This window comes from Gopherus flavomarginatus, chromosome 2 (assembly GCF_025201925.1).
Source record: "Gopherus flavomarginatus isolate rGopFla2 chromosome 2, rGopFla2.mat.asm, whole genome shotgun sequence".
Classification (NCBI taxonomy): Eukaryota; Metazoa; Chordata; order Testudines; family Testudinidae; genus Gopherus; species Gopherus flavomarginatus.
In genome coordinates, this window is record NC_066618.1 from 122,671,976 (window position 1) to 122,695,970 (window position 23,995).

Here is a 23,995-nt window from a genome sequence, read left to right on the forward strand (position 1 = left end):
CTTTTGTGTGATGTCATATGCACGCATAAAGAACAAGGAGTACTTGTGGCACCTTAGAGACTAACAAATTTATTTGAGCATAAGCTTTCATGGACTAAAACCCACTTCATCAGATGCATGCAGTGGAAAATACAGTAGGAAGATATATAAACACAGAGGACATGAAAAAATAGGTGTTGCCATACTAACTATAATGAGAGTAATCAGCTGAGGTCGGCTATTATCAGCAGGAGAAAAAGAAACTTTTGTAGTGATAATCAGGATGACCCATTTCCAACTGTTGACAAGAAGGTGTGAGTAACAGTAAGGGAAAAATAGCATGGGGAAATAGGTTTTACTTTGTGTAATGACCCATCCACTCCCAGTCTTTATTCAAGCCTAATTTAATGGTGTCCAGTTTGCAAATTAATTGCAATTCTGCAGTTTCTTGTTGGAGTCTGTTTTTGGAGTTTTTTTTGTTGGTGTATTGCGACTTTGAGGTCAGTAATCGAGTGACCAGGGAGGCTGAAGTGTTCTCCAACTGGTTTTTGACTGTGTGGCAAATTGCCGGTACTGTTATGCTGGGTCTCGTGCTTTCTCTTCTTTTGGGAAGGTTTCAGGGCGCCATTGCTTGCCTCTGAACTGGTATTTTAATTACCCCACTAGTGTCCTTGAGGAGGGCAGTGGAGAGGGAGGGACCTGGGCCCGCCCTCTTCTCCAGGTCCCAAGCCAGGGGCCCTGAGGTTTGTGGTGAACCACTTGAACTAGTGGTTCCTTCCCCTGGGCTACTTCCCTCTCCTGCCCTTCAGTTTGGGAAGGGGCTTCTTGCCCTCCTTTTACACAAGCCAGGTGCCCCTTACCTAAGGTTTCTTTTGGATTTCTCAGCCCACTGCAGCACTCCTCCAAACTTTCCTTTTGCCTCTCTTCAATACTGTTCTGTTCTCCAACTCCTTCAAACTGCTCTCTGCTCCAACCAAACCTTCCTGCTCCAACTCCCACACTGTCTGACTGAAGCAGGGGGGTTTATCACATGACTGACTGCTGGTGCTCTAATTGGCTTCAGGTGCTCTAATTGGCTTCAGGTGCTCTAGTTAATCTATAACAAACCTTCCTCCCCTTGCAGGGAATAAGGCTCCCTGCTAACACTCTCCTGCTGCCCTCTGGCCATGCTGTATCACATATCCCCCCCCCCCCCCGCTCAACACCAAGGGGTTGGGCTACTTGGGACGAGAGGCAGTGCCGTCGCGATAGGCCACCAGCGTTGCCATGTTGGCTTCCAGCTCTGTGCTGGACCCGAAAATGAAAAGGCTGCAGCGAGAGGAACCACCTCGTCACTCTGGCGTTCTTCTCCTTGTTCCTGTGCATCCACTGGAGCGGGGCGTGGTCTGTCACGAGGGTAAACTGCTGCCCTAGGAGATAGTAGCGGAGAGTCTCCATAGCCCATTTTATCGCCAGACATTCCTTTTCGACAACCGCGTACTTTTGATCCCTGGGGAGGAGCTTCCGGCTGAGGTACAAGATGGGGTGGTCCTCCTCCCCTACCATCTGGGAAAGGACGGCACCGAGCCCCACCTCCGAGGCGTCTGTTTGTAGGATGAATTCCTTCTCGAAGTCTGGGGCTATGAGTACTGGATGGCAGCATAGGGCTGTCCGTAAATCTGCAAATGCTTCTTCGGTCGCATCAGTCCACTTCACTATCTCGGGGCCCCGAGCTTTTATCAGATCCGTCAATGGCCCTGCTCTTGTGGCGAAATGAGGGATGAATCTCTGATAGTATCCTACTATTCCTAAAAATGCTCTGACCTACTTTTTGCGGATTGGTGGAGGCCAACCTTGTATTGCCTCCACTTTGTTCCATTGGGGTTTTACCAAACCTCTCCCTACTACATGCCCAAGGTATCTGGCCTCAGCTAGTCCTATCGCGCACTTGAGAGGGTTAGCAGTGAGACCAGCCTTTCGCAGGGCGTCCAGCACTGTTTCTACTTTTTCTAGGTGCGTTTCCCAGTCAGGGCTATGTATGACTATGTCGTCTAAATAGGCGGCAGCATACTTGGCATGGGGTCGTAATAACTTATCCATAGGTCTTTGGAATGTTGCAGGGGCCCCATGGAGTCCGAAAGGGAGGACAGTGTATTGAAACAGGCCATCAGGTGTAGAGAAGGCAGTTTTTTCTTTGGCATCCTTGGCCAGGGGAATTTGTCAATATCCTTTGGTCAGATCCAGAGTGGTTAGGTATCGGGCCTTGCCTAACTGATCAACTAGCTCGTCAATGCATGGTATCAGGTAGGCATCAAAGTGGGATACTTCATTCAATTTCCGGAAGTCGTTACAAAACCTCAGGGTGCCATCAGGCTTGGGGACTAGGACGATCGGACTGGACCACTGGCTGTGGAATTCTTCAATGACCCCGAGTTCCAGCATCTTCTTTACTTCCATCCTAATTTCTTCCCTTTTAGCTTCCGGTATTCGGTATGGTCTTATCGTCACCCTTACTCCGGGGCTGGTGACAATATGATGTTGGAATAGTGTTGTTTGGCCCGGTTGTGTACAGAATACGTCCTGGTTCCGGTGGATCATTTCAATGACCTCTGTTCGTTGTTCTGGGGTTAATTCAGGAGATATCTTTACCTGTCCCTGTGGGTCATCTGTCTGAGGTAGAGCTCCTCGAATGACCAGACATGTCTCTCTGTCATGCCAGGGCTTCAGTAAGTTGATGTGGTAGATTTGCTCGGGCTTTCAGCAGTCTGGTTGTCTAACCTTATAGTTCACTTCCCCAATGGCTTCCATTATCTCATATGGTCCCTGCCAGCTGGCTAGAAGTTTGCTTTCTGCTGTCGGTACTAACACCATCACCTGTTCCCCCGGCTGAAATTTCCGTACTTTCGCCCGATGGTTGTAATATGTCCGCTGGGCTTCTTGTGCTTTTTCCAAATGTTCCCGTACTATCGGAGATACTCGAGTTATTTGCTCTCTCATCTGTGTCACATGCTTAATGACATTCTTTCCTGGGTTGGGTTGTTCCTTCCAATCTTCCTTGGCGATATCTAATATCCCGCGAGGGTGGCGTCCATATAATAGTTCAAAGGGAGAAAAACCGTGGACGCCTGGGGGACTTCCCGTATAGCAAACATTAGATACGGTAGAAGGGTATCCCAGTCTTTTCCATCCTGTGCTACCACCTTATGGATCATACTTTTAAGGGTAGGATTAAATCGCTCCACCAGTCCATCTCTTTGTGGATGGTAGACTGAGGTCCGTATGGCCTGGATGCAGAGCAGGGCACATAAGTCTTTCATTAATTTTGTCATGAATGGGGTTCCCTGGTCTGTCAGGATCTCCTTAGGGATGCCTACTCTGGTGAAAACTTGTAGTAGTTCTTTTGCTATTGCCTTGGATGTGGGGTTTCTTAAAGGAATGGCCTCTGGATACCGCGTGGCATAGTCAAGGATGACTAGTACGTTTCGGTGGCCCCGTGCTGATTTTTCTAATGGGCCCACTATGTCCATGGCTATCCTCTCGAAAGGGACATCAATAATAGGCAAAGCTACTAATGGGGCCCGCAAGTGAGGTCGGGGGCTATGCAGCTGGCATTCAGGGCAGGAGGCACAATAAAGCTGGACTTCTGCACGTATCCCTGGCCAATAAAACCTTCTTAGGATTCTAGCCAGTGTCTTGTCCACTCCTAGATGTCCCCCAAATAGATGACTGTGAGCTAACTCTAGTACTGCCCTATGTGTTTCCGTGGGACTAAGAGTTGCTCTACTTCTTCCCTTCGTATTTGCTCTATCCTGTACAAAAGATCGCATTTGAGCACATAATATGGCCTTCGGCCTTTGATTTTTCCTTCCACAGGCACACCATTTACTTCCACTACCTCCTCCCTCATGTTCGCATATAATGGATCTTCGGCCTGGTCCTGCCCAAAAGTCTCACGTGCAGTACCGAACTGACCTAATTCTAGGGGGCCTATTTCTACTCTTCCCCCTGGGGTGCTCCTACTTGGGCTAGGAACTGCCTCTGAGTCTTCCTTGGCCTGGATTATCTCCTGGTCTCCTGAGCGGGATCGCCTACCCACAAGGGAAGTTTTTTGATTCACTGCTAGAATCCTGGTCCCTAACCTTTTATCTGCCCTTCGTTCTCACCTAGACCTTCGAGGTTTTCCAGGGGATGAGAATCACTGTGGAGCAAATTCAGCAAACACTGGGGTGAGGCTATCTGTAGTTGCCTCCGTCTCAGCCTGGGGGTTGCTACCCTCCCCTGGCTCTATTGGGGTAAGTAAGCTTTCAAACCCAGGGAAGTCTCTCCCAATCGAAACAGGGTAGGGGAGCTTGGGGACCACCCCTGCAGAAACCCTGGTAGTATTTCCTTGGATCTCAATCCATACCGGAATTGTAGGGTAAAAATTCACGGTGCCATGTATGCACGTTACCCCTGTGTTTTTGGCCCGGGTTAGTTGGTCTGTTCCCACCAACTTCCCCGAGACCAGCGTGACAGCACTCCCGGAATCAATTAATGCTATGGTCTTTATACCATTCACTTTTACTGGTCTGGTATATCCATGTGAGGTCATTGTGACCCCTACCAGGCCGATTAGGCCACATTGCTCCCCGTAATCCCCCAGATTACACTGCATAGGTTCTTCCTTGTTGGGGCATTGGGCTGCTATATGCCCCAATTCCCCACACTCATAACACCGCCCCCTTATTCCGGTTGTCGCCCTCTGCCTGGGGCTATTAGACCGGCCCCCCACCTCTCTTCCCAAACCCCCAGGTCCCTTCCTGGCCTTGAGCCATTCCTCAGTGTCTTTCTTCCCGGTTACAGTTCTCCTATAGTTCTCGAGAGCCCGGGGCCTTGGGTTTGGGGTTGGCTTCCTGGATTGCCGTGTCTCCCCACCTGGGGTCTGGAACAGTTTGCGGGCTGCCAGCTGTCTTTCCACGAGGGAGACCAACTCATCATAGGTAGAGGGATCATTCTGGCCAACCCAAGACCTGAGACCTGGTGGTAGCCCCCTCATATACCGGTCCAATACCAGTACCTCCATCATCTTCTCAGAGCTAAGGGCCTCAGGGCGTAGCCATTTCTGGGTTAGGTGGATCAGGTCAAACAATTGTGATCGGGGTGTCTTGTCCTCCGTATATTGCCACTCATGGAACCTCTGGGCTCACAGTGCCGTCGTTACTCCGAACCTGGGCAGGATCTCTGCCTTTAGCTGGGAATAATCTGCTGCAGCCTCTGCAGCCATATCGTAGTAGACCTTCTGGGCTTCCCCACACAGGAATGGGGCAAGAATACCAGACCACTGATCTCGGGGCCAGACCTCCCGCAGGCTGCTCTTTCAAAAGCCAGGAGGTATGCCTCCAAATCATCCTCCCGTGTCATTTTCTGTAGGCAATGGCTAGCCCGTATGGTCCAGGTCCCTTCACAGTTGCGATTCTGCTCCATCTGGTTCACCGGGTCTTTCAGCAGTGCTCGGTCCTGAGCAGCCTGACTCATCAACAGATGATTGGTCTCCTGCTGCATTCTAGTCGCCTCCTGTTGGGCGGTTGCTTGGACCCGGGTAGCCTCCTGCTGGGCCGCGGTGGCTTGTAGAAGGGCCTTGACCACGTCGTCCATCTTAAGGATGGGAGGGTTTTGCCTAACCCTGGACTAAGTCCCCAGCACACAGATCCCACTCCTGACACCACGTGTGGCAAATTGCCGGTACTGTTATGCTGGGTCTAGCGCTTTCTCTTCTTTGGGGAAGGTTTCAGGGTGCCATTGCTTGCCTCTGAACTGGTATTTTAATTACCCCACTAGTGTCCTTGAGGAGGGGAGTGGAGAGGGAGGGACCTGGGCCCGCCCTCTTCTCCAGGTCCCAAGCCGGGGCCCTGAGGTTTGTGGTGAACCACTTGAACTAGCGGTTCCTTCCCCTGGGCTACTTCCCTCTCCTGCCCTTCAGCTTGGGAAGGGGCTTCTTGCCCTCCTTTTACACAAGCCAGGTGCCCCTTACCTAGGGTTTCTTTTGGATTTCTCAGCCCACCGCAGCACTCCTCCAAACTTTCCTTTTGCCTCTCTTCAATACAGTTCTCTCCTCCAACTCCTTCAAACTGCTCTCTGTTCCAACCAAACCTTCCTGCTCCAACTCCCACACTGTCTGACTGAAGCAGGGGTTTTTATCACATGACTGACTGCTGGTGCTCTAATTGGCTTCAGGTGCTCTAACTGGCTTCAGGTGCTCTAATTGGCTTCAGGTGCTCTAGTTAATCTATAACAAACCTTCCTCCCCTTGCAGGGAATAAGGCTCCCTGCTAACACTCTCCTGCTGCCCTCTGGCCATGCTGTATCACAACTGTTATAATTCTTGACGTCTGACTTGTGTCCATTTAGTCTTTTGCGTAGAGACTGTCCTGTTTGGCCAATGTACATGGCAGAGGGGCATTGCTGGCACATATCAATATTGATATATATGCCATCATGTTCCAGCAATGCCCCTTTGCCATACACATTGGCCAAACAGGACAATCTCTACGCAAAAGACTAATGGACACAAATCAGACATCAAGAATTGTAACATTCAAAAACCGGTTGGAGAACACTTCAACCTCCCTGGTCACTCGATTACAGACCTCAAAGTCGCAATACACCAACAAAAAAACTCCAGAAACAGACTCCAATGAGAAACTGCAGAATTGCAATTAATTTGCAAACTGGACACCATTAAATTAGGCTTGAATAAAGATTGGGAGTTTTACACAAAGTAAAACCTATTTCCCCAGGCTATTTTTCCCCTGCTGTCACTCACACTTTCTTGTCAACTAGTGTTTGCTTCGGTAGCTTATATACTAAAAAACTGGAATGATACAGAGAAGATTAGCATGGCCCCTGCGCAAAGATGACATGCAAATTCGTGAAGTGTTCCACTATGAGCTTTGAGCTTTGGGCTTTGAGCAGAGGGTTGGACTAGATGACCTCCTGAGGTCCCTTCCAACCCTGATATTCTATGATTCTATGAACCATTGGAAGTGGGCCATCCTGATTATCATTACAAAAGTTTTTTCTCTCCTGCTGATAATAGCCCACCTTAACTGATTACTCTCATTATAATTAGTATGGCAATACACAGTTTTTCACACCCTATGTGTATATATATCTTCCTACTGTATTTTCCACTGCATGCATCTGATGAAGTTGGTTTTAGCCCACGAAAGCTTATGCTCAGATAAATTTTTTAGTCTCTGAGGTGCCACAAATACTCCTTGTTCTTTTTCCTGATACAGATTAACATGGCTACCACTCTGAAACATGCACACATGTATTCCTCTTCTCCTACTTTAGTCTTAGAACAGTCATTTTCAGAAAAGGGATTAATAAAGCACTTACAGAAAGACCTTCTCTGAGGGTGTTTTGGGGCTTTTTTGTCATTTGTTGTTGTCTGGTACATTCCAAAGGCAAAGGGGGGAACATTTAGAGTTCCCTTGTATTTATAGCATTTTAAATAGAGTTCTGGACTCCTTCATCTGTACTTCTAAGACACAGTCCAGTTTAGAAGTTATTAGCTCATGTCAAAGTTTGACTATATATTTAAACTACAGCTATGTGTCATTTCATGCCTCCCACACAATAGTTTCTCCCCTCTTGAGGACAGTCCATTAACATTTAGAGGGATGTTCCCATCCCACACTGATGCACTGGCTTTTTTCAAAGCAGATTATCATTAAAACTGAGAGAAATAATAGCAGTTTTCAATCAACTGAAATTGTTTGGGAATTTGAGTCAAAGTAGGCAAAAAGTTTCAGCTGAAAAAATGGGGGGAAAAAATCCAAAAAAGTCAAAATATTTCAACATTTTTCTAAATGAAACATTTGGACTTTTCACTTCACCAAGACATTTCATTTAGAAATTTAGCTAGATTTAACAAAAATAAAAATACCCAAAAAAGGTTAATAAAAATCACCCAAAACCAAAATGAAACATTCCATTTTGGATCAAATTAAATGATTCTTTCAAAGTGAAACAATTTTTTTTTGTTTCAATGAGAAAAAACAAAAGAGTATTCATTTGAGTTGATCTGAAATTATTTGTTTTTCTGGTTTGGCCACTAAACTGAAAAATCAGTTATTCACTCTGCTCTATCATTCACCCCCTTTGTATCTCTGAGTTCCATGTTTAATTGCTTATTTTAATCAGGGTACGGCATACTCACAGGTCCTTTGAAGCCCTTATTATCTATTTAACTCTAATATGATTTATTTTTATGGTAACTCCAATTGTCACATCAAGATACATCTTCCTCCCATGGCAGGAGAGGAGACACTACCAAGATTAAGCCACTCCTGCACAGCTCTGCTCTGTGTGTGCCTCAGCTTTTCAGGAGCCAGCTGTTCAACTGAGAAGCAGCTGACAGCTGGTGCAATGTTCCTCTAAGGATTTACTTTCCACACTACTACCCAGAGCAATTGGGCCTGCTTGTAGGCCAGAGAGCTTCATCTGAAAAAAGCAGAAGAATCGGTTTTAGCTGCGCGCACAGTTTCTGTTGCCTCCTAACAGGTGGTACAAGGGACTATCTCATCTCCTCCCTACAGAGCAACACGCTTGAAGTAGAAAGGTGATATTACCATTATAAATGGCATTAGTGAGACCATAACTAACACAGTGTATCCAGTTCTGGTATCTAAACTTTGAAAAGGCTGTTGACAAACTGGAAAGGGTTCTGAAAAGATCTACAAGAATGATTTGAGGTCTGGAAAACCTGCCATAGAATGAGAGACTAAGGAAATTCAGTCTATTTCATTTATCCTGTGCTTATGCAAAAGTTCAAAATCAATGCCCCTTCTGGTTCTAAAATGTATGAATGATTGAAACATAGACTTTTCCATCTCTAGGCTGCAATCAGTGGAGTAGAGTGGGATCAGAGTGAAAGCTTCAGAAAGCATGACTGCAAGCCACCAGTGGCCTGTGATCTGTATAAAGAGTAATAAGGCTCTAGGGACATAAGACTCTTACAAAACAATATTTTTGCTACAGTCATAAAAGTCACTTCTATCAGCGTAGGCTATGGAAATAATTACCTAATGATTCTATGCTTAAAATGTATATGTTAATTATGAAATTAAACTATGCCTGATCTATAAAGATCCCTGCATCTAGTATCTGGTGAAAATAAAATAATGTGCAATAGTTTCAAATGACATTTTATTTGCAAGACTTTGATTTAGAAAGATACTATACTAGGCCTGGTCTACACTACACATTTATAACGATTTTAGCAGAGTTAAACCATTTTAACGCTGCACCAGTCCACACAACGAGGCCCTTTATATCAATATAAAGGGCTCTTTAAACCGGTTTCTGTACTCCTCCCCGATGAGAGGAGTAGCGCTGAAATCAATATTACCATATCGGATTAGGGTTAGTGTGGCCGCAAATCGACGATATTGGCCTCCGGGCAGTATCCCACAGTGCACCACTGTGACCACTCTAGACAGCAATCTGAACTTGGATGCACTGGCCAGGTAGACAGGAAAAGCCCTGCGAACTTTTGAATTTCATTTCCTATTTGGCCAGCGTGGAGAGCTCAACAGCACAGGTGACCACACAGAGCTCATCAGCACAGGTAACAATGCAGTCTCCTGAGAATCGAAAAAGAGCTCCACATGGACTGCACAGGAGGTACTGGATCTGATCGCTATATGGGGAGAGGATTCTGTGCTAACAGAACTCCGTTCCAAAAGACGAAATGAAAAAACATTTGAACAAATTTCCAAGGCTATGATGGAGAGAGGCCACACTGGGGACTCAGTGCAGTGCAGAGTGAAAGTTAAGGAGCTCAAACAAGCATACCAGAAAACCGAAGAAGCAAAAGGAAGGTCCGGGTTAGGGCCGAAACCATGCCACTTCTACGCTGAGCTGCATGCAATTCTAGGGGGGTCCGCCACCACTACCCCACCCCTGTCTGTGGATTCCGAGGTGGGAGTGGTAATCTCAGCCATGGCTGAGGATTCTGCGGAAGGGGAAGATGAGGAGGAGGAGGAAGATGATGACGAGCTTGCGGAGAACACACAGCACTCCGTTCTCCCCAACAGCCAAGAGCTTTTTCTCACCCAGACGGAATTACCCTCCCAAGCCACTAGCCCAGACAATGAAGCCATGGAAGCGACCTCTGGTGAGTGTACCTTTGTAAATATAAAAGCAAGCGTTTTTAAATGATTGATTTGCCCTGAGGTCTTGGGATGCATTTGCGGCCAGTACAGTTATTGGAAAAGTTTGTTAACATGTCTGGGGATGGAGCGGAAATCCTCCAGGGACATCTCAATGAAGCTCTCCTGGAGGTACTCCAAAAGCCTTTGCAGAAGGTTTCTGGGCAAGGCAGCCTTATTCCGTCCACCATGGTAGCACACTTGACCACGCCATGCATGTAGCAAGTAGTCTGGTATCATTGCATGACAAAGCCTAGCTGCATATGGTCCCAGTGATTGCTGGCATTCAAGCAACATCCTTTCTTTATCTCACTGTGTTATCCTCAGGAGAGTGATATCGTTCATGGTAACCTGGTTGAAATTCAGGAATTTAATTAAGGGGACAGAGATGGCCATTCCTACTGGGCTGTTTGCCTGTTGCTTAAAAGAAATCCTTCCTTGCAGGTAGCCAAGCGGGGGGAGGGGAGAGAGGGTAATAGCGCTGAGCTTTTTCGCGTTTGGCTAGCAAGGATCTTCCCTGCTACCAGCCACGCGGTGGGGGGCAGAAGGGGGGTGATTAGCAGTGATCTTCCATGATACCAGCCACGCGGTGGCAGGAGGGGTAAAGCGATCATCCCAGAGAATTGGATGGGGGGGTGGTTTCTGCTGCTGCATGTTAACAGGAAAGAAGCAGCACTGAACGGGATTTGCTTGGTATTTGGGAAAGGAGGGCACTATGTATATGAAGGCTGCAGAAGCCGAAGGACAATGGCTTACCATGGCCGCATGCAAGCTGAATTCTGCTGCCCAGACCTGCGTCTGTGAGATCTCTAACACCAGAGCTGCAGGCAATCAATGTTAAGATGCAAAATGCGACCTTGTAGTGAAATCACATGTGCTATGTAAGGTGAATAGTGTTGTTCACTGTGAAAGAGTATAACCATTGTTCTGTAAAATGTATCTTTTTAAATACTTCTCTCCCTTTTTTACCTCCCTCATGCAGCTGCAAATTTTTCAAGCCTCCCTACTCCATCCCGAAGGCTCTCTCAGATAAGGCAGAGGAAAAAAAAGATGCGAGACGAAATGTTCTCGGAAATCATGGAATTAACCCGCAATGAAAGAGCTCATCTGAATGAGTGGAAGGACGTGGTATCAAATTACAGGAAAGATACCAGTGAACGTGAGGCCAGGAGGGACCAACGTGAGCAGAGGAGAGACGCTCGAGATGAGAGGTGGCGGCAGGAAGATCAGAGATGTAGGCAGGAAGATCAGCGGTGGTGGGATGCAATGCTGGGGCTGCTGCGTGATCAAACTGACATCCTCCGACGTCTGGTGGAGCTTCAGGAACAGCAGCAGGGTCACAGAGTGCCGCTGCAGCCCCTGTGTAACCATCCTCACCACTCACCACGTTCCATAGCTTCCGCACCCAGACGTGTAAGAATGCATTGGGGAAGGCTTCGTGCAGCCGCCCACTCCACCCTCGTGGACAGCCCAACCAAAAGGCTGTCATTATTTTGAAATATTTTTAGTGGCCTTTTCCTTCCCTCTTATCCTCCTCCCAAACCACACCCAGGATACCTTGTCAGTTCTCTCCCTCTTTTTATAATGACTTTTTAATAAAAAATACATGATTTTTAAACGATAGTGACTTTATTGCCTTAAGCAAGCTATAATCGAAGGGGGACGGTGGGTTGCTTACAGGGAATGAGTCGATCAAGGCGGGGGGTTCATCAAGGGGAAACAAATACAACAGTCACACTGTACCTTGGCCCGTGATGAAACTCATTTTCAAAGCTTCTCTGATGCGTACCGCTTTGTGGTGTGCTCTTCTAATCGCCCTGGTGTCTGGCTGCGCGTAATCAGCGGCCAGGTGATTTGCCTCAGCCTCCCACCCCACCATAAAGGTCTCCCCCTTACTCTCACAGAGACTGTGGAGCACACAGCAAGCAGCAATAACAATGGGGACATTGGTTTGGCTGAGGTCTGAGCAAGTCAGTAATGTGCGCCAGCGCGCCTTTAAACGTCCAAAGGCACATTCTACCACCATTCTGCACTTGCTCAGCCTGTAGTTGAACAGCTCCTGACTACTGTCCAGGCTGCCTGTGTATGGCTTCATGAGCCATGGCATCAAGGGGTAGGCTGGGTCACCCAGGATAACTACAGGCATTTCAACATCCCCAACTGTTATTTTCTGGTCTGGGAAGTAATTCCCTTGCTGCAGCCATTTAAACAGAGTAGTGTTCCTGAAGACGCGAGCGTCATGAACCCTTCCTGGCCATCCCATGTGGATGTTGGTGAAATGTCCCTTGTGATCCACCAGTGCTTGCAGCACCATTGAAAAGTACCCCTTGCGGTTTACGTACTAGGTGCCCTGGTGCTCCGGTGCCAAGATAGGGATATGGGTTCCATCTATCGCCCCCTCACAGTTAGGGAATCCCATTACAGCAAAGCCATCCACTATGACCTGCACGTTTCCCAGAGTCACAACCTTTCGCAGCAGCAGCTTAATGATTGCTTTGGCTATGTGCATCACAGCAGCCCCCACAGTAGATTTTCCCACTCCAAATTGATTCCCGACTGACTGGTAGCTGTCTGGCGTTGCAAGCTTCCAGAGGGCTATTGCCACTCGCTTCTCTGTGAGGGCTACTCTCATCTTAGTATTATGGCGTTTCAGGGCAGGAGAAAGCAAGTCCAAAAGTTCCATGAAAGTGCTCTTACGCATACAAAAGTTTCACAGCCACTGCGAATCGTCCCAAACCTGCAAAACTATGCGGTCCCACCAGTCTGTGCTTGTTTCCCAGGCCCAAAATCGGCGTTCAATGGCTAGAGCCTGCCCCATTACCAGCAGGATCTCCAAAGTGCAGAGGCCCGCAGTTTGAGAGAATTCTGTGTCCATGTCCTCATCATTCTCGTCGCCGCTCTGCCGTAGCCGCCGCCTCCTCGCCTGGCTTTGCAGGTCCTGGTTCAGCATAGACTGCACGAGAATGTGCAAGGTGTTTACAACGTCCACGATTGCAGTCTTGATCTGAGCAGGGTCCATGCTTGCTGTGCTATGGCGTTTGCACAGTTCACCCAGGAAAAAAGGCGCGAAACGGTTGTCTGCTGCTTTCATGGAGGGAGGGCTGAGGCTGTACCCAGAACCACCCGCGACAATGTTTTTTGCCCCATCAGGCACTGGGATCTCAACCCAGAATTCTAAGGGGCGGAGGAGACTGCAGGAACTATGGGATAGCTATGGAATAGCTACCCACAGTGCAACGCTCTGGAAATCGACGCTAGCCTCGGTACATGGACGCACACCACCAAATGAATGTGCTTAGTGTGGCCACGTGCACTCGACTTTATACAATCTGTTTTACAAAACCGGTTTATGTAAAATCGGAATAATCCCATAGTGTAGACATACCCTGATTTAGTTAAGTCAAACAATTTAAAAAATTAAGGTAAGAAACTGAATGCATTTGTTCTTAATTATAAATTGCATTTCTTTCTCCTGCTCATAGTGCCATCTTGCTCCTAAATAACTTTACTGACTTTTACAAATGTTGATTACTCAGCAGTTCCCACTCTTATTCCAGAATAAGAGTGCCTTTTTTTGGTTTATTTTAAGAAATTTCCAAAGTGGATTAAACTAAATCAGAAAAAGGCAGAATACCAATGTCCACATGGCAGCTTCTCTAGAATAGCTATTGTGGAATAGTTCATTCTGCAATAGCTTTTCTGGTCAATTTCCCCATGTAGACAAACCCTAAATCATGTAACAAGTATTTAACATGAGATTGAAGTGACTAAACTAGATGTTTGGACCTGCATCAGTTGCTATCCTGCATGTTTTTCTACATTCCATTGGTCCTTTTTGTCTCTTGCTTACTCCCTGCTTTCTACTATTTGTAAAGCAGTAAAATGCAGTGTCTAAGTGGTGGAGAAGGAATGTATGATAGTGGTTGTTAAAGCACAGGACTGGGAGTCGGGTATTTTGAATATTATCCCTGGATGTGCTATTGACTTGCTGTGTGATTTTGGGTAAGAACTTATCCTCTCAGGGTCAGCCTTGGCCCTCCCTCCCCTTCTTCTGGACCATGCAATTGATTCTCATTTAAAATTCTGTGGATGGGGAAGAGAAAGAAAGAGAGTTGGGCCCTCTGCTTTCTGTAAATAAAGATACCCACACTTCCACAGACTCACAGGACTCTTGTGAGATTGAAATCATTAGTGTTTCTAAAGCATTGTATGATTCTATGAGGAAGGCCCAGGGCCGGCTCTAGCATTTTTGCCACCCCAAGCAGAAGAAAAAAAAAAAAAAGCCAAAGCGATCGCGATCAGCGGCAATCCGCTGGCAGCTGTACCGCCGCTTCTTCTATGGCAGCAATTCGGCAGCAGGTCCTTCGCTCCCAGAGGGAGTGACAGCCCCGCCGCCGAATTGCTGCCAAATGGCCGAACGTGCTGCCCCCCTCTTCATTGGCCATCCCAGGCACCTACTTGGTACGCTGATGCCTGGAGCCGGCTCTGAGAAGGCCCTATAGGAGTGCAGAGTATTAATATTATTGTAGATATTTGTTAGTATTTAATACATTTTCCACTAATAACATTGAAAGGACATGTGAGTAAATGTATCTGAAACTGATAATGTTTGAAAAATATACAAATTATTTCCGTGTTGTGTCACTTGAGTTTTAATCTGTCATATAGAGTTGAAATTGTAAAGAAAAATATCTATTGAGTATTAGCTCTTTATTAGGCAAACACTAAATTAGCTGCTAGGGCAGGTACAGTAAACAGTGGAAAGGAAGTTAATTAACATCCCAAAAGGAGCCTTTTACAACATTTTCCTGAGGGAGAAGGATGCAACATGTTTACAAAGAGGCTTACTGTGTATACACTCCTTTACAGGAATTTTGTAGATCAGTGAAACTGTAGAGGAAACTGGAACCTGCCCTGTGTAACCAACACAGGAATTATAATGGAGAATGATTTGGGAGAAAACAGACAAGAGTCAGACCAATATCCCCTGGCTAAATACACTGAAGGAATACCATTTTGTGAGGGAAATGGTATGATAAGTAAAGCTATGATACTAAAAAGGTGCTGCAGGGCAATGATGAATTAGGCTCACAGCGTTCAGTGCTTTAGCCAACCTGGTAAAAATGCAGGGGACTGCCGCAACCAGTGAGTCTAACAACAATCCACATGGTTTCATGAAAAATAGGTCTTCTCAAATGAACCTGATATCACAAGTCTGGCTAATTCTGCTGATATAATATACTTGGACTTTTGTAAAACATTCTATCTAGTACCACATGGCATTCTGACTAAAAAACTGGCACTGTTCAAGATCAATATGGCACACTTTAAATTGATTAAAAGTGGCTAATTGATATATTGGAAATGTTAATGGTGACTCTACAATGAGTGGGGGTGTTTCTAGTGGTTCTCGGCCCAACACTATTCAATATTTTTATCAATAATCTTCAAGAAAATACAAAATTGTTGCTGATAAAATTGGCAGATGATGCAAAGATTGGCGACTTTATCCACCCTGGAGTCCCTGACAACAATTTTAACAGTCTATATGATCTAGTCCTGACATCATAAGATTTTTGTTAAAATTACATTTGGCTGGGGGAGGGGACATTTTTGTTAGATTTCAAATTTTGTTAGATTTCATTTCTAGCATTTAGTAATAGTTCTTTACCAAATGCTATTAATTAAACCTGCCAAATGGGAAAGATTAAAAACAGCCCAAAACTAATATCTTAAAGTCAAAATGACAGATATTCACATGCCCCAAGTCCCTCCCTATCAACCCCAGATTTGGGACTGTGGATTGGTGCTTATTACATCACATGAAGGTGGAGCGCCACGTCTCTCACAGGGCCCAATTCTGCATTCCACTGTGGTCCCTTTGCATTACTCCAGTGATGCAAAGGAGCTGCAAACCCAGCAGATCTTACCAACTGGAATTCCCTGTGCATAGATGGAATCTCTGCATGGCAAAGAGGCTCTGTAACATTCCCCTTGCAGACAACATGGGGGGAATGGCAAGGAGCACAGAAATATGACTGAAGCTATATTCCAGCCATCCCATATTGCCAGAAGAGCCCTTTGGGACACAGGCAGCTGGGCATAAATAAGAGCAACCGTGAGGCTGCTCTAACTTAGTCCAGGAGCCAATCTAGTGCTCTGCCAGACCCAGAACTGAGGAACCGCAAAGGTGATGCAAACATCAACCTCACCTCAAGTTATGTGCAGCTTTGCTGGGTCCAAGAATCAGGCCCACAGCATATCTGGCTTCTTAGATTTTCAGAATCTTTTACTATTTTGTAGGTTTACTAGTACATGAAAAGTATTCACTGCACATAGCAGTAAGTTCCAAAAACTCAAAAAAATCAGATTTTGCCCTTCCATTCTGGTGTTCTGACAATGCAGGGTTAGGGTAAGCTTGACACACAGCTCCAAGAATGCAGTCTTCCACATTCTGAAGTTCAGGAGCCACTGCTGGTCATTCCAGATCTCCATAAAGATCCAGTCTCATAATGAGGTGCTTATTGGGTGGCCCCAAACATGCCACTCTGCTGAGTGCAGCTGCTCCATGAATAAATCCAACAGGAATGGCTGAGTGGCATCAAAGGATGGGTTCTCTTTTGGCAACTCCCTCCACCTGCAGATTCCTCTGGTCAGCACTTCAGAAGCAGTGCTGCAGCTTCGCTTCTCCATAGTAATGAAGAGGAGTTCTGCAGTTCAGAATTACATGGGCGCCAACTGAATTCCAAGAAATGATGGATGCTCTCAGACTTCCCTCAAATGCCAACAGGAATTCCATAATATGCCCTAAAAATTGCCCACAATGCAGTGATCCTGGAAGTAATACAAGGGACTCTGGAATACCTTCCCAAACTCTCCATCATGCTGAAATCATTGGTGGTGCTGTGTGGTTACAAATCTTGAAATGTGATGCTGCTTGTGCCTATCCAGCTAAATCAATTTAAGTTGTATCAGTGCAATGTCTGCATGCATACAAGACCTTGGAGATTTAATAAAATACTTCCATTGCAGCTCCCCACCCTTCACCCCACTTCACCCTTTTTATAGCAAATATTCTGTTATCCCCAGGATTTCATCCCATTTTTTTGTTTGCACAAGCAGGAATTCCGCCTTTGTTTATATTAAGCCCAGAAATAGCAATTCCTCCCCCCCCCTTCATCATTTGAAGATCCTTTCTTGATGTATTCATAAGACAGAATAACTTTACACTACAGAAGAAGTCAATTTACTGTTTGAAACAGAGTTCTCTGCACAAGCTTGTGGTATCACCTTAGATGGAACGATGAGTCCTGAGGCTCATATGAAATCTAATAGGCATGTGCCAGAGAATGTTATGTCGGCTATGTGCATGTTGGCAAAGAAACTTAGGGATGCACCTTCTGCAAGTCAGGGATTTATACCTGTGTAAGGAGTGCTGCCCATCTCTCTCCTTTCCTCTCCCTCACTTGAACACCAGTGGAAAAGCAAGCAGAAAATTAGAGCAGCCAATTAACTATTAAGTGTTCTTATGTTTGGAAAATCCTGAGGGAGAAAGACAGAGAGAGACATCCCAGGGGTAGTGGTAGCTAGGAGACGCCTTAGCATTATGTCTCTATTGGCGTGACATCAAAAGATAGCTGAAGAGGCCACAGACTGTTTTTCAAAATCATTGTATATTAATTATTAGTGCTAAGCACCGAAATATGCTCTAGTTATTGCCAAAATAACACTGCTACTCACAATTATTCATGCACACTGTGACTTAAGTGTAACTGTAGTTTAATGTATAGGACTCTGCAGTAAGTACCTATATCAGAAAATATAAACGGCTATTTAACAATTACAGTGTAATGGTTGTGCTCTCCTAGGTGGGATGTGTACCCAATAATGCCCCATCTATAGTTCTGAGTGTAATCTATGCTAGTATCAAATGCCACTGAGGACACAGAAAAAAATGCTTGTTAGTTTCACCTTCAGCTCACATTTCCTTTCTTATCCTTAGGTTTCTCCCTTGTATTCTTTTGACCACAGCCCTTTATGAAACAGATGAAGAGAACACTTTTGTCTGTCCCCTTTTGACTGAGACTCCTGAATTGAGATAAGGGTCCAGACACCTTTTTCTTTTTAACTACCTCTCTTTTAAGGTTAAAAGGATTTGCTCTGTTTGGACTGGCCTGTGAGAAGTTACCAAAACCAATCTATGACTGATACAGGCTTCTTAAAATTATACAATGTATTGAAAATAGAGAGAAAATTTTAATAAAACAAAAGATATGTGCAGAAAATATCTAGATTTTAATTGTTCATAAAATAGATTCGAAAAACTACTCTCTGCTTAGTTACACAATAAGACAGGGAAAATGCATTATATTCTTAGAAATTCAGCTTTTCTCTTAGACCCTTTTGGACCAACATCATGAGACATTGTCCTTTCTGGTTGCAGTGATCTGCCTGCTGTGCCAAGACCTGATTTCCAAATCTTTGGCTGGTGATTCAGTTTTTGTTAAAGAACATTATCATAACAGGGTGAGTTCCATCAGAAAATCCACAAAGTACTCATAGATTAAGTGTAGCATCTGGGGAAAATGAAATTATCTCAGCACTCTGTACAATGTTATTGTCCCCTCTTTCTGATAATAATTCCCCCTACTTCTGAAACAATCTCCCACCTTCTTGGCTCCAAATCCTGTTTTAAGTAATTTTGATCTTCAAAAGACAAGATGATTGAATTCTGACTTGCACATCCATTATTCTTGGCTATAGGTGTTGAGGCTTCATAAACTTGCAGTCTGTCTGTGCCAGTTTGTGTATTGGGGGTCCAAGAGACAGAAAGTGTATTCCTCATTAAGGGGCTATGTTCAAAGGCACAAAGGGCATGTAGGCACTCAACTCCCATTGAAAAATCAGTGACAGTTGGATGCCTGACTCCCATCTGTGACTTTGAAAAAATTCTCCCTATAATCCCTCTTACCAACTTCCACTTGCTATGAAACTAATATTAGTGACATATACCACATTCTCTGTCACATTGCTCAGTTCCTTTATGTTAGGGTTGTTTATTTCCCTACAAAATTAAGTTCTACTCTAGAAGCTGAATGAATGTATAACCAAAGGGAGAAAAAAAGAATAAATACACCTTAGTTATTGGTCCAGTACTGAGACATGTCAAGTTTCCTCAACAACTAAAACCAGATCCAAAGCCCTTTAAAGTCATAGATTTTGGATCAGGCTCCTAGAGAGCAGCAGATACTCAGCAGCTCACTGTATTTGGCCCTAAGTTTCTAAAACAACATAAAAAACAAAATCTAGCATGACCAAGAAGGGTCTTATTCAAAGGCTATTGAAAACTCAATGGGAGTTTGGTTACTCACTTAATCCTCAATCCTACAAACACTTACACTTGTACTTAACATTATTCACATGAGCAGTTGTAGTAGTACCCATGTGCATAAAGTTAAATACATGCATAAGTATTGCAGGATTGGATCATTAAATTGGAGCAGGATCAGGCTTTTGATTTCCCTTGAAACAACCTTTGCATTTTCATAAATGTGCTTGATCACATTTTACTGAGAAAATATAGTACACACCCTCATCTGGCATGTGCCCCAGTTCGGCAAAGGACTTAAGCATGTGCTTACCTTTAACATATTTAAGTGCTTTGCTGAAGAGTAGTGGGGTTAATCATATGCTTAAAGTTAAACATGTACTCACTGCTTTCCTGAACTGTGGCCTAATTGAGAAAGTGCCTGGCAATGACTTGAATATAAATCATTGCATTTACAGTAAATGTACTCTTATATATTACAGAAATCACAAGCAGTAAATTAACAATACTCATTTAACTTGCCAGAAAAATATCTGAATATATAAATGCTTTAAACTGTATAAGTCAATCCAACCTGAATTAATTTAATTATTTTTATGGGCTTTTATTACAACTTTGTAAAAAAATACAATATATTTCAATACTTAAACAAAGTTGTCTCAAGGGGGATTTTGTAAAAAAACAATAAAAAAGTTTAATATTCCAAAGCATTACCATATGTAGACTTAAGTATTACAAATGCACTTATAGTATGTCTCAATATATTCAAAAATCAGATTCTTTCACTTGCTATCAAGCCCTGAATTCAATGTTCTGTTTCCCCGTTAGGAGATGATGATTGCTCTGTATCTGTGATGTATGCAACTGTTATGTCCTAAGATATGCACACTCCCAGGTCAGTGATTATGTCATGAATAGAATGTAGGTGTCCTACTCTAACCAACAGACCACATATTTTTGTCAATCTCAGCAGCTGGGCAAGGACTGAGTAGGCCTGGTAATTTTACAACACTATCACTCGCATTTTGTCCACATTAGAATTAAGACAGCAGCTGAGTAGACTCCTGCACTGGCATAACTAAAATTTAGAGGATAGACTGACAACTTTTTCTCAAGTGCTGTCATTCTGGTACCTGGTGCCATTCTGGTTATTTAATTGTGACTGTTAAGCATACAATACTGATCAAAATATGCTATACATTTTCTAAACACAGTAAAGACTATTTATATTTTAATAAATTATAATAATGTTAACCTGTTCATATGGTACATACATGTGTCAATTGATTACAGTCCCAATTAATTCTGTAGATAACCTCATTCTAGCTTCACTAATTGAAGGACCAAAGAAAAGTTTATCAATTAAAACAAGCACAGCCATTCTCAAAATCAAATCTGCACTTTTTTTACACTGTACCCATTAGACGATTGTATATGAACTTTCCTATACATTAAGATGAATTAACATCCTATGATCACTGAGGGCTAGCTGATATTCAATATTTCCCCAGGTCATTGCTATTAACAATCAAGAGGAATTCAAAGCTACATACCAGGTTTATGTCAGGACCCTACTTCTTAATTTCCCTGGAGCATTAAATAGTAAAAGTGGAGTTTTTAACAAGACTGTTATTCAACCCACTGAGAAACAGAACCTATTTTCTAAATACTTTTAGTGTTAACTCTCTAGTTCAGAAAGCAAACTCTGTGTTAATAAATAACATAGATATACTCAACAAAGGTTTTGAGCTTTATATAAAAGTGTAGCAGCTTATTGAATATTATTGGATCCTTATGTAAAGGGGAAATTTTGTCCAAGTTTGCCTATTTTATTTTCTTTACACATTTTTTATAATAATACCATCTTTAGGAGTCAGCAGTTTATATAAGATAATGTAGAGAAGAATGAATTAGTAAAATTGTGAGTATTTCTCACAAATATTGTGCTTATATAAAATCAGGTATTGTCATTCAGGAAAAAAAACATAATCCTTTTTATTATCATTTCACAGTTCACTGGCATTCATTTTCTAAGGACAACTAAGGACTATCTTAGGCTCATCATGTCTGTATTCTATTTCAACATATCATTTGCATTAATACAAAAAAATGCTGCCTTAGAATGTTTGCTTAGAATTTGTGTCTTCAATGATATTCATTTCCCCTTAAAGAGATCTGAAAAATTACTACGCTAAAGATAATATAGTTTTATGTAAATAAAAAGCAGGAGCTACAGAATAAGAGATTCCCTAAATAATTTCTGGATTAGACATATTACAATGAAAGCAGCCTATCCTTGATGATCTCAGTTTATTTCTCAGATTCTGAGGACAGAGTGGGAGAAAACAGGGCTTTTTCTTAAAACAAATTAGGACAGGGAAGATGTTCAATAGTTAATTGCTTTACCAGGTTTGTCTTGGAAATTGATATCAGACACCAGTATTACACAAGAAATGACTGCCATCTACAGGAAAGGTTCAATATTGAATCAGCATTTATTGGCTGCAAACACGCGTTTATTAAAGTTGTGACGAAAATCAAGTGTAATTGAGCAAAAAATAATTTTTCAAACCTCACATCCCTCTATAAATTAAAGAAAACGAGAAATTCCTGTACCAAATCTGTCATCGTTTCCTGCCCAATGTCATCCTTCAGCCTCAAAGAAACAAATCTGAAACACAGGGCTTTTAGGACTTAGGAGTAGCATATACACAACACGGAGAAACTGCAAATTTAACTCTTTGTGAACATTCGCTGTTTTGATTTCACAACACTGTACTCATGCTGTCACCCCTGAAATTCGCCTGCATTCCTTAACGATCGTGTGTGTGCGCGCGCACCACACGCAATTGATACGACTACATAACCTATTAATCGTAACAAATGGGGTAGTGAGGACAAGGAGATGTAGATCTCTACATCAAACAGGGTAATGCTTACGCTGAATAAATCTGCGAGAACTAGAAAACGAAGACGCATTCACATCCTTACATTGCATTCACCCTCCAAATACACCTCTGGAAGGACGTCCCTGCCTGCTCAGGCCGTGCAAGCTAAAGCTGAAATGTGACAAAACCCACAAGCTCCTTTTCCCACCTCCTCACAGAGCTTCCTTCAGCTACATCAATTTCCACTCAAATCCAAACGCTGCATCTTATAAATCCGGATCGCAGGGCCAGCTCGGGGGGGTGGGGGAGAAGGGGGAAGGTCACTGACGTGCATCTGTTGCTTAACAAATCGAACCCGCACTGGGAAAGAGATACAGCCTGAGGCTCTCAACGCAGAAAGCATCAATTAAAACCATCCTTCTACAGGCTTCTCTCAAGAAGAAGGGCAGCAAACCCAAGCTATCACACAACCTAGCAACCCAGACACCTGCCCGGCCCTGCCCCCACCTTGTCACCGTGCCCCCGTCTTCCCCAACAAGCCAGCAGAGGTGGTATCGGCCGCACTCTGCTCTCAGCGACACCGCTATAAAATGCGGAGCAAGCCCATTGATGCCCGCAGTCCTAGTCCGGCCGTGCCCTGGTGTCACTGAGAGCACAACATGGCCCGTCCGCCCCGCAGCCTGCCTCTCCCCCACCGCACCCTGGGTATCTCGCTCCATGGCAAAACACCATTGCAGCCCTAAACATCTGCCAGCTGTTTGCACTCCATGTTGACACACAAGGCTCATGTCCGGAGCACAGCTCGCGGGTCAGGCCAAGTGGGGAGAGCAATCAGCTGCGCATCAACCTGTCCGGATGCCCCAAGGTCTGGGGCTCTGGGAGCTTGCGGGGGAGGGGGGAATGTCCTTCCCTCTCCGAGCACCTGCCGCATCCCCCGGACTTCCCGGGGCACCTCCCCTGCACAGCCCAGGCAGGCGAGGGAAGTGGGTAGCGGGCTGGCAATGCGAGGCTGCCGCCGGAGAACGGCATCCCTACCTCGGTGTCATAGAGCCGGAGGTCCAGCGAGTAGGGGTTGAGCAGGGACTCGTTGCGGATCTGATCCATGGCCAGCTGCACGGCGGGCAGCACGCCCCGGCCGATCTTGCTCTTCTGGTCCTCCTCTGACGGGCTGAGCGGCATCAAGCCCATGATGGAGATCGGCGTGGTGGCGTTGGGGAGCAGCCCGGCCGCCCCCCGGGAGTGCCCCCGCGCCCAGCCCAAGCACAGGAGCAGCAGCAGCATGGCAGGGCAGGCGGCGGCCGCGGCCGCGCAGGGTCTCTTCGGGGAGGGCGGCATGCTGCGGGCGGCGGCGAGGGCGCGGGCACCCTCACGCCGGGCGCATCGCTGGGTGGCCGCTTCCCCCGGCCAGGCAAAGGGCGGCGGGGATGGGCGCGGGTCTGCTGCCCGCTCTGCACCGGCACCCCCGGCAATAATCCTCCTGGCAATGGCGCCTCCTCCTCCACAGGTCCGCCGGCCGCAGCCGGCCGCGGCAAGGCGCGGAGAGAGCCCCCAGCCTGCAGCGGCCAGAGAGGACCTGCCTCCCCTTGCACTCAGCGCCGCAGCCGGCCCGCGCAACCCTGCTCTGG

The 23,995-nt window shown here is 45.1% G+C and overlaps 1 protein-coding gene and 1 non-coding gene across 2 annotated transcripts in view; one reads left to right on the forward strand and one right to left on the reverse strand.

Moving 5' to 3' along the window:
* The window catches only part of GABBR2 (gamma-aminobutyric acid type B receptor subunit 2), an 895,125-nt gene extending 871,474 nt beyond the window's left edge, over positions 1–23,651 (reverse strand). Inside the window, exon 1 of the mRNA XM_050938162.1 lies at positions 23,406–23,651. Within this exon, the coding sequence (XP_050794119.1) occupies positions 23,406–23,651 (246 nt within the window). The remainder of the gene's footprint in view (positions 1–23,405) is intronic.
* Positions 6,779–6,885, forward strand: LOC127046052 (U6 spliceosomal RNA). Its single transcript, XR_007772917.1, has one exon. It is a non-coding gene; the product is annotated as a U6 spliceosomal RNA (small nuclear RNA).
* Positions 23,652–23,995: the final 344 nt, after the last annotated feature.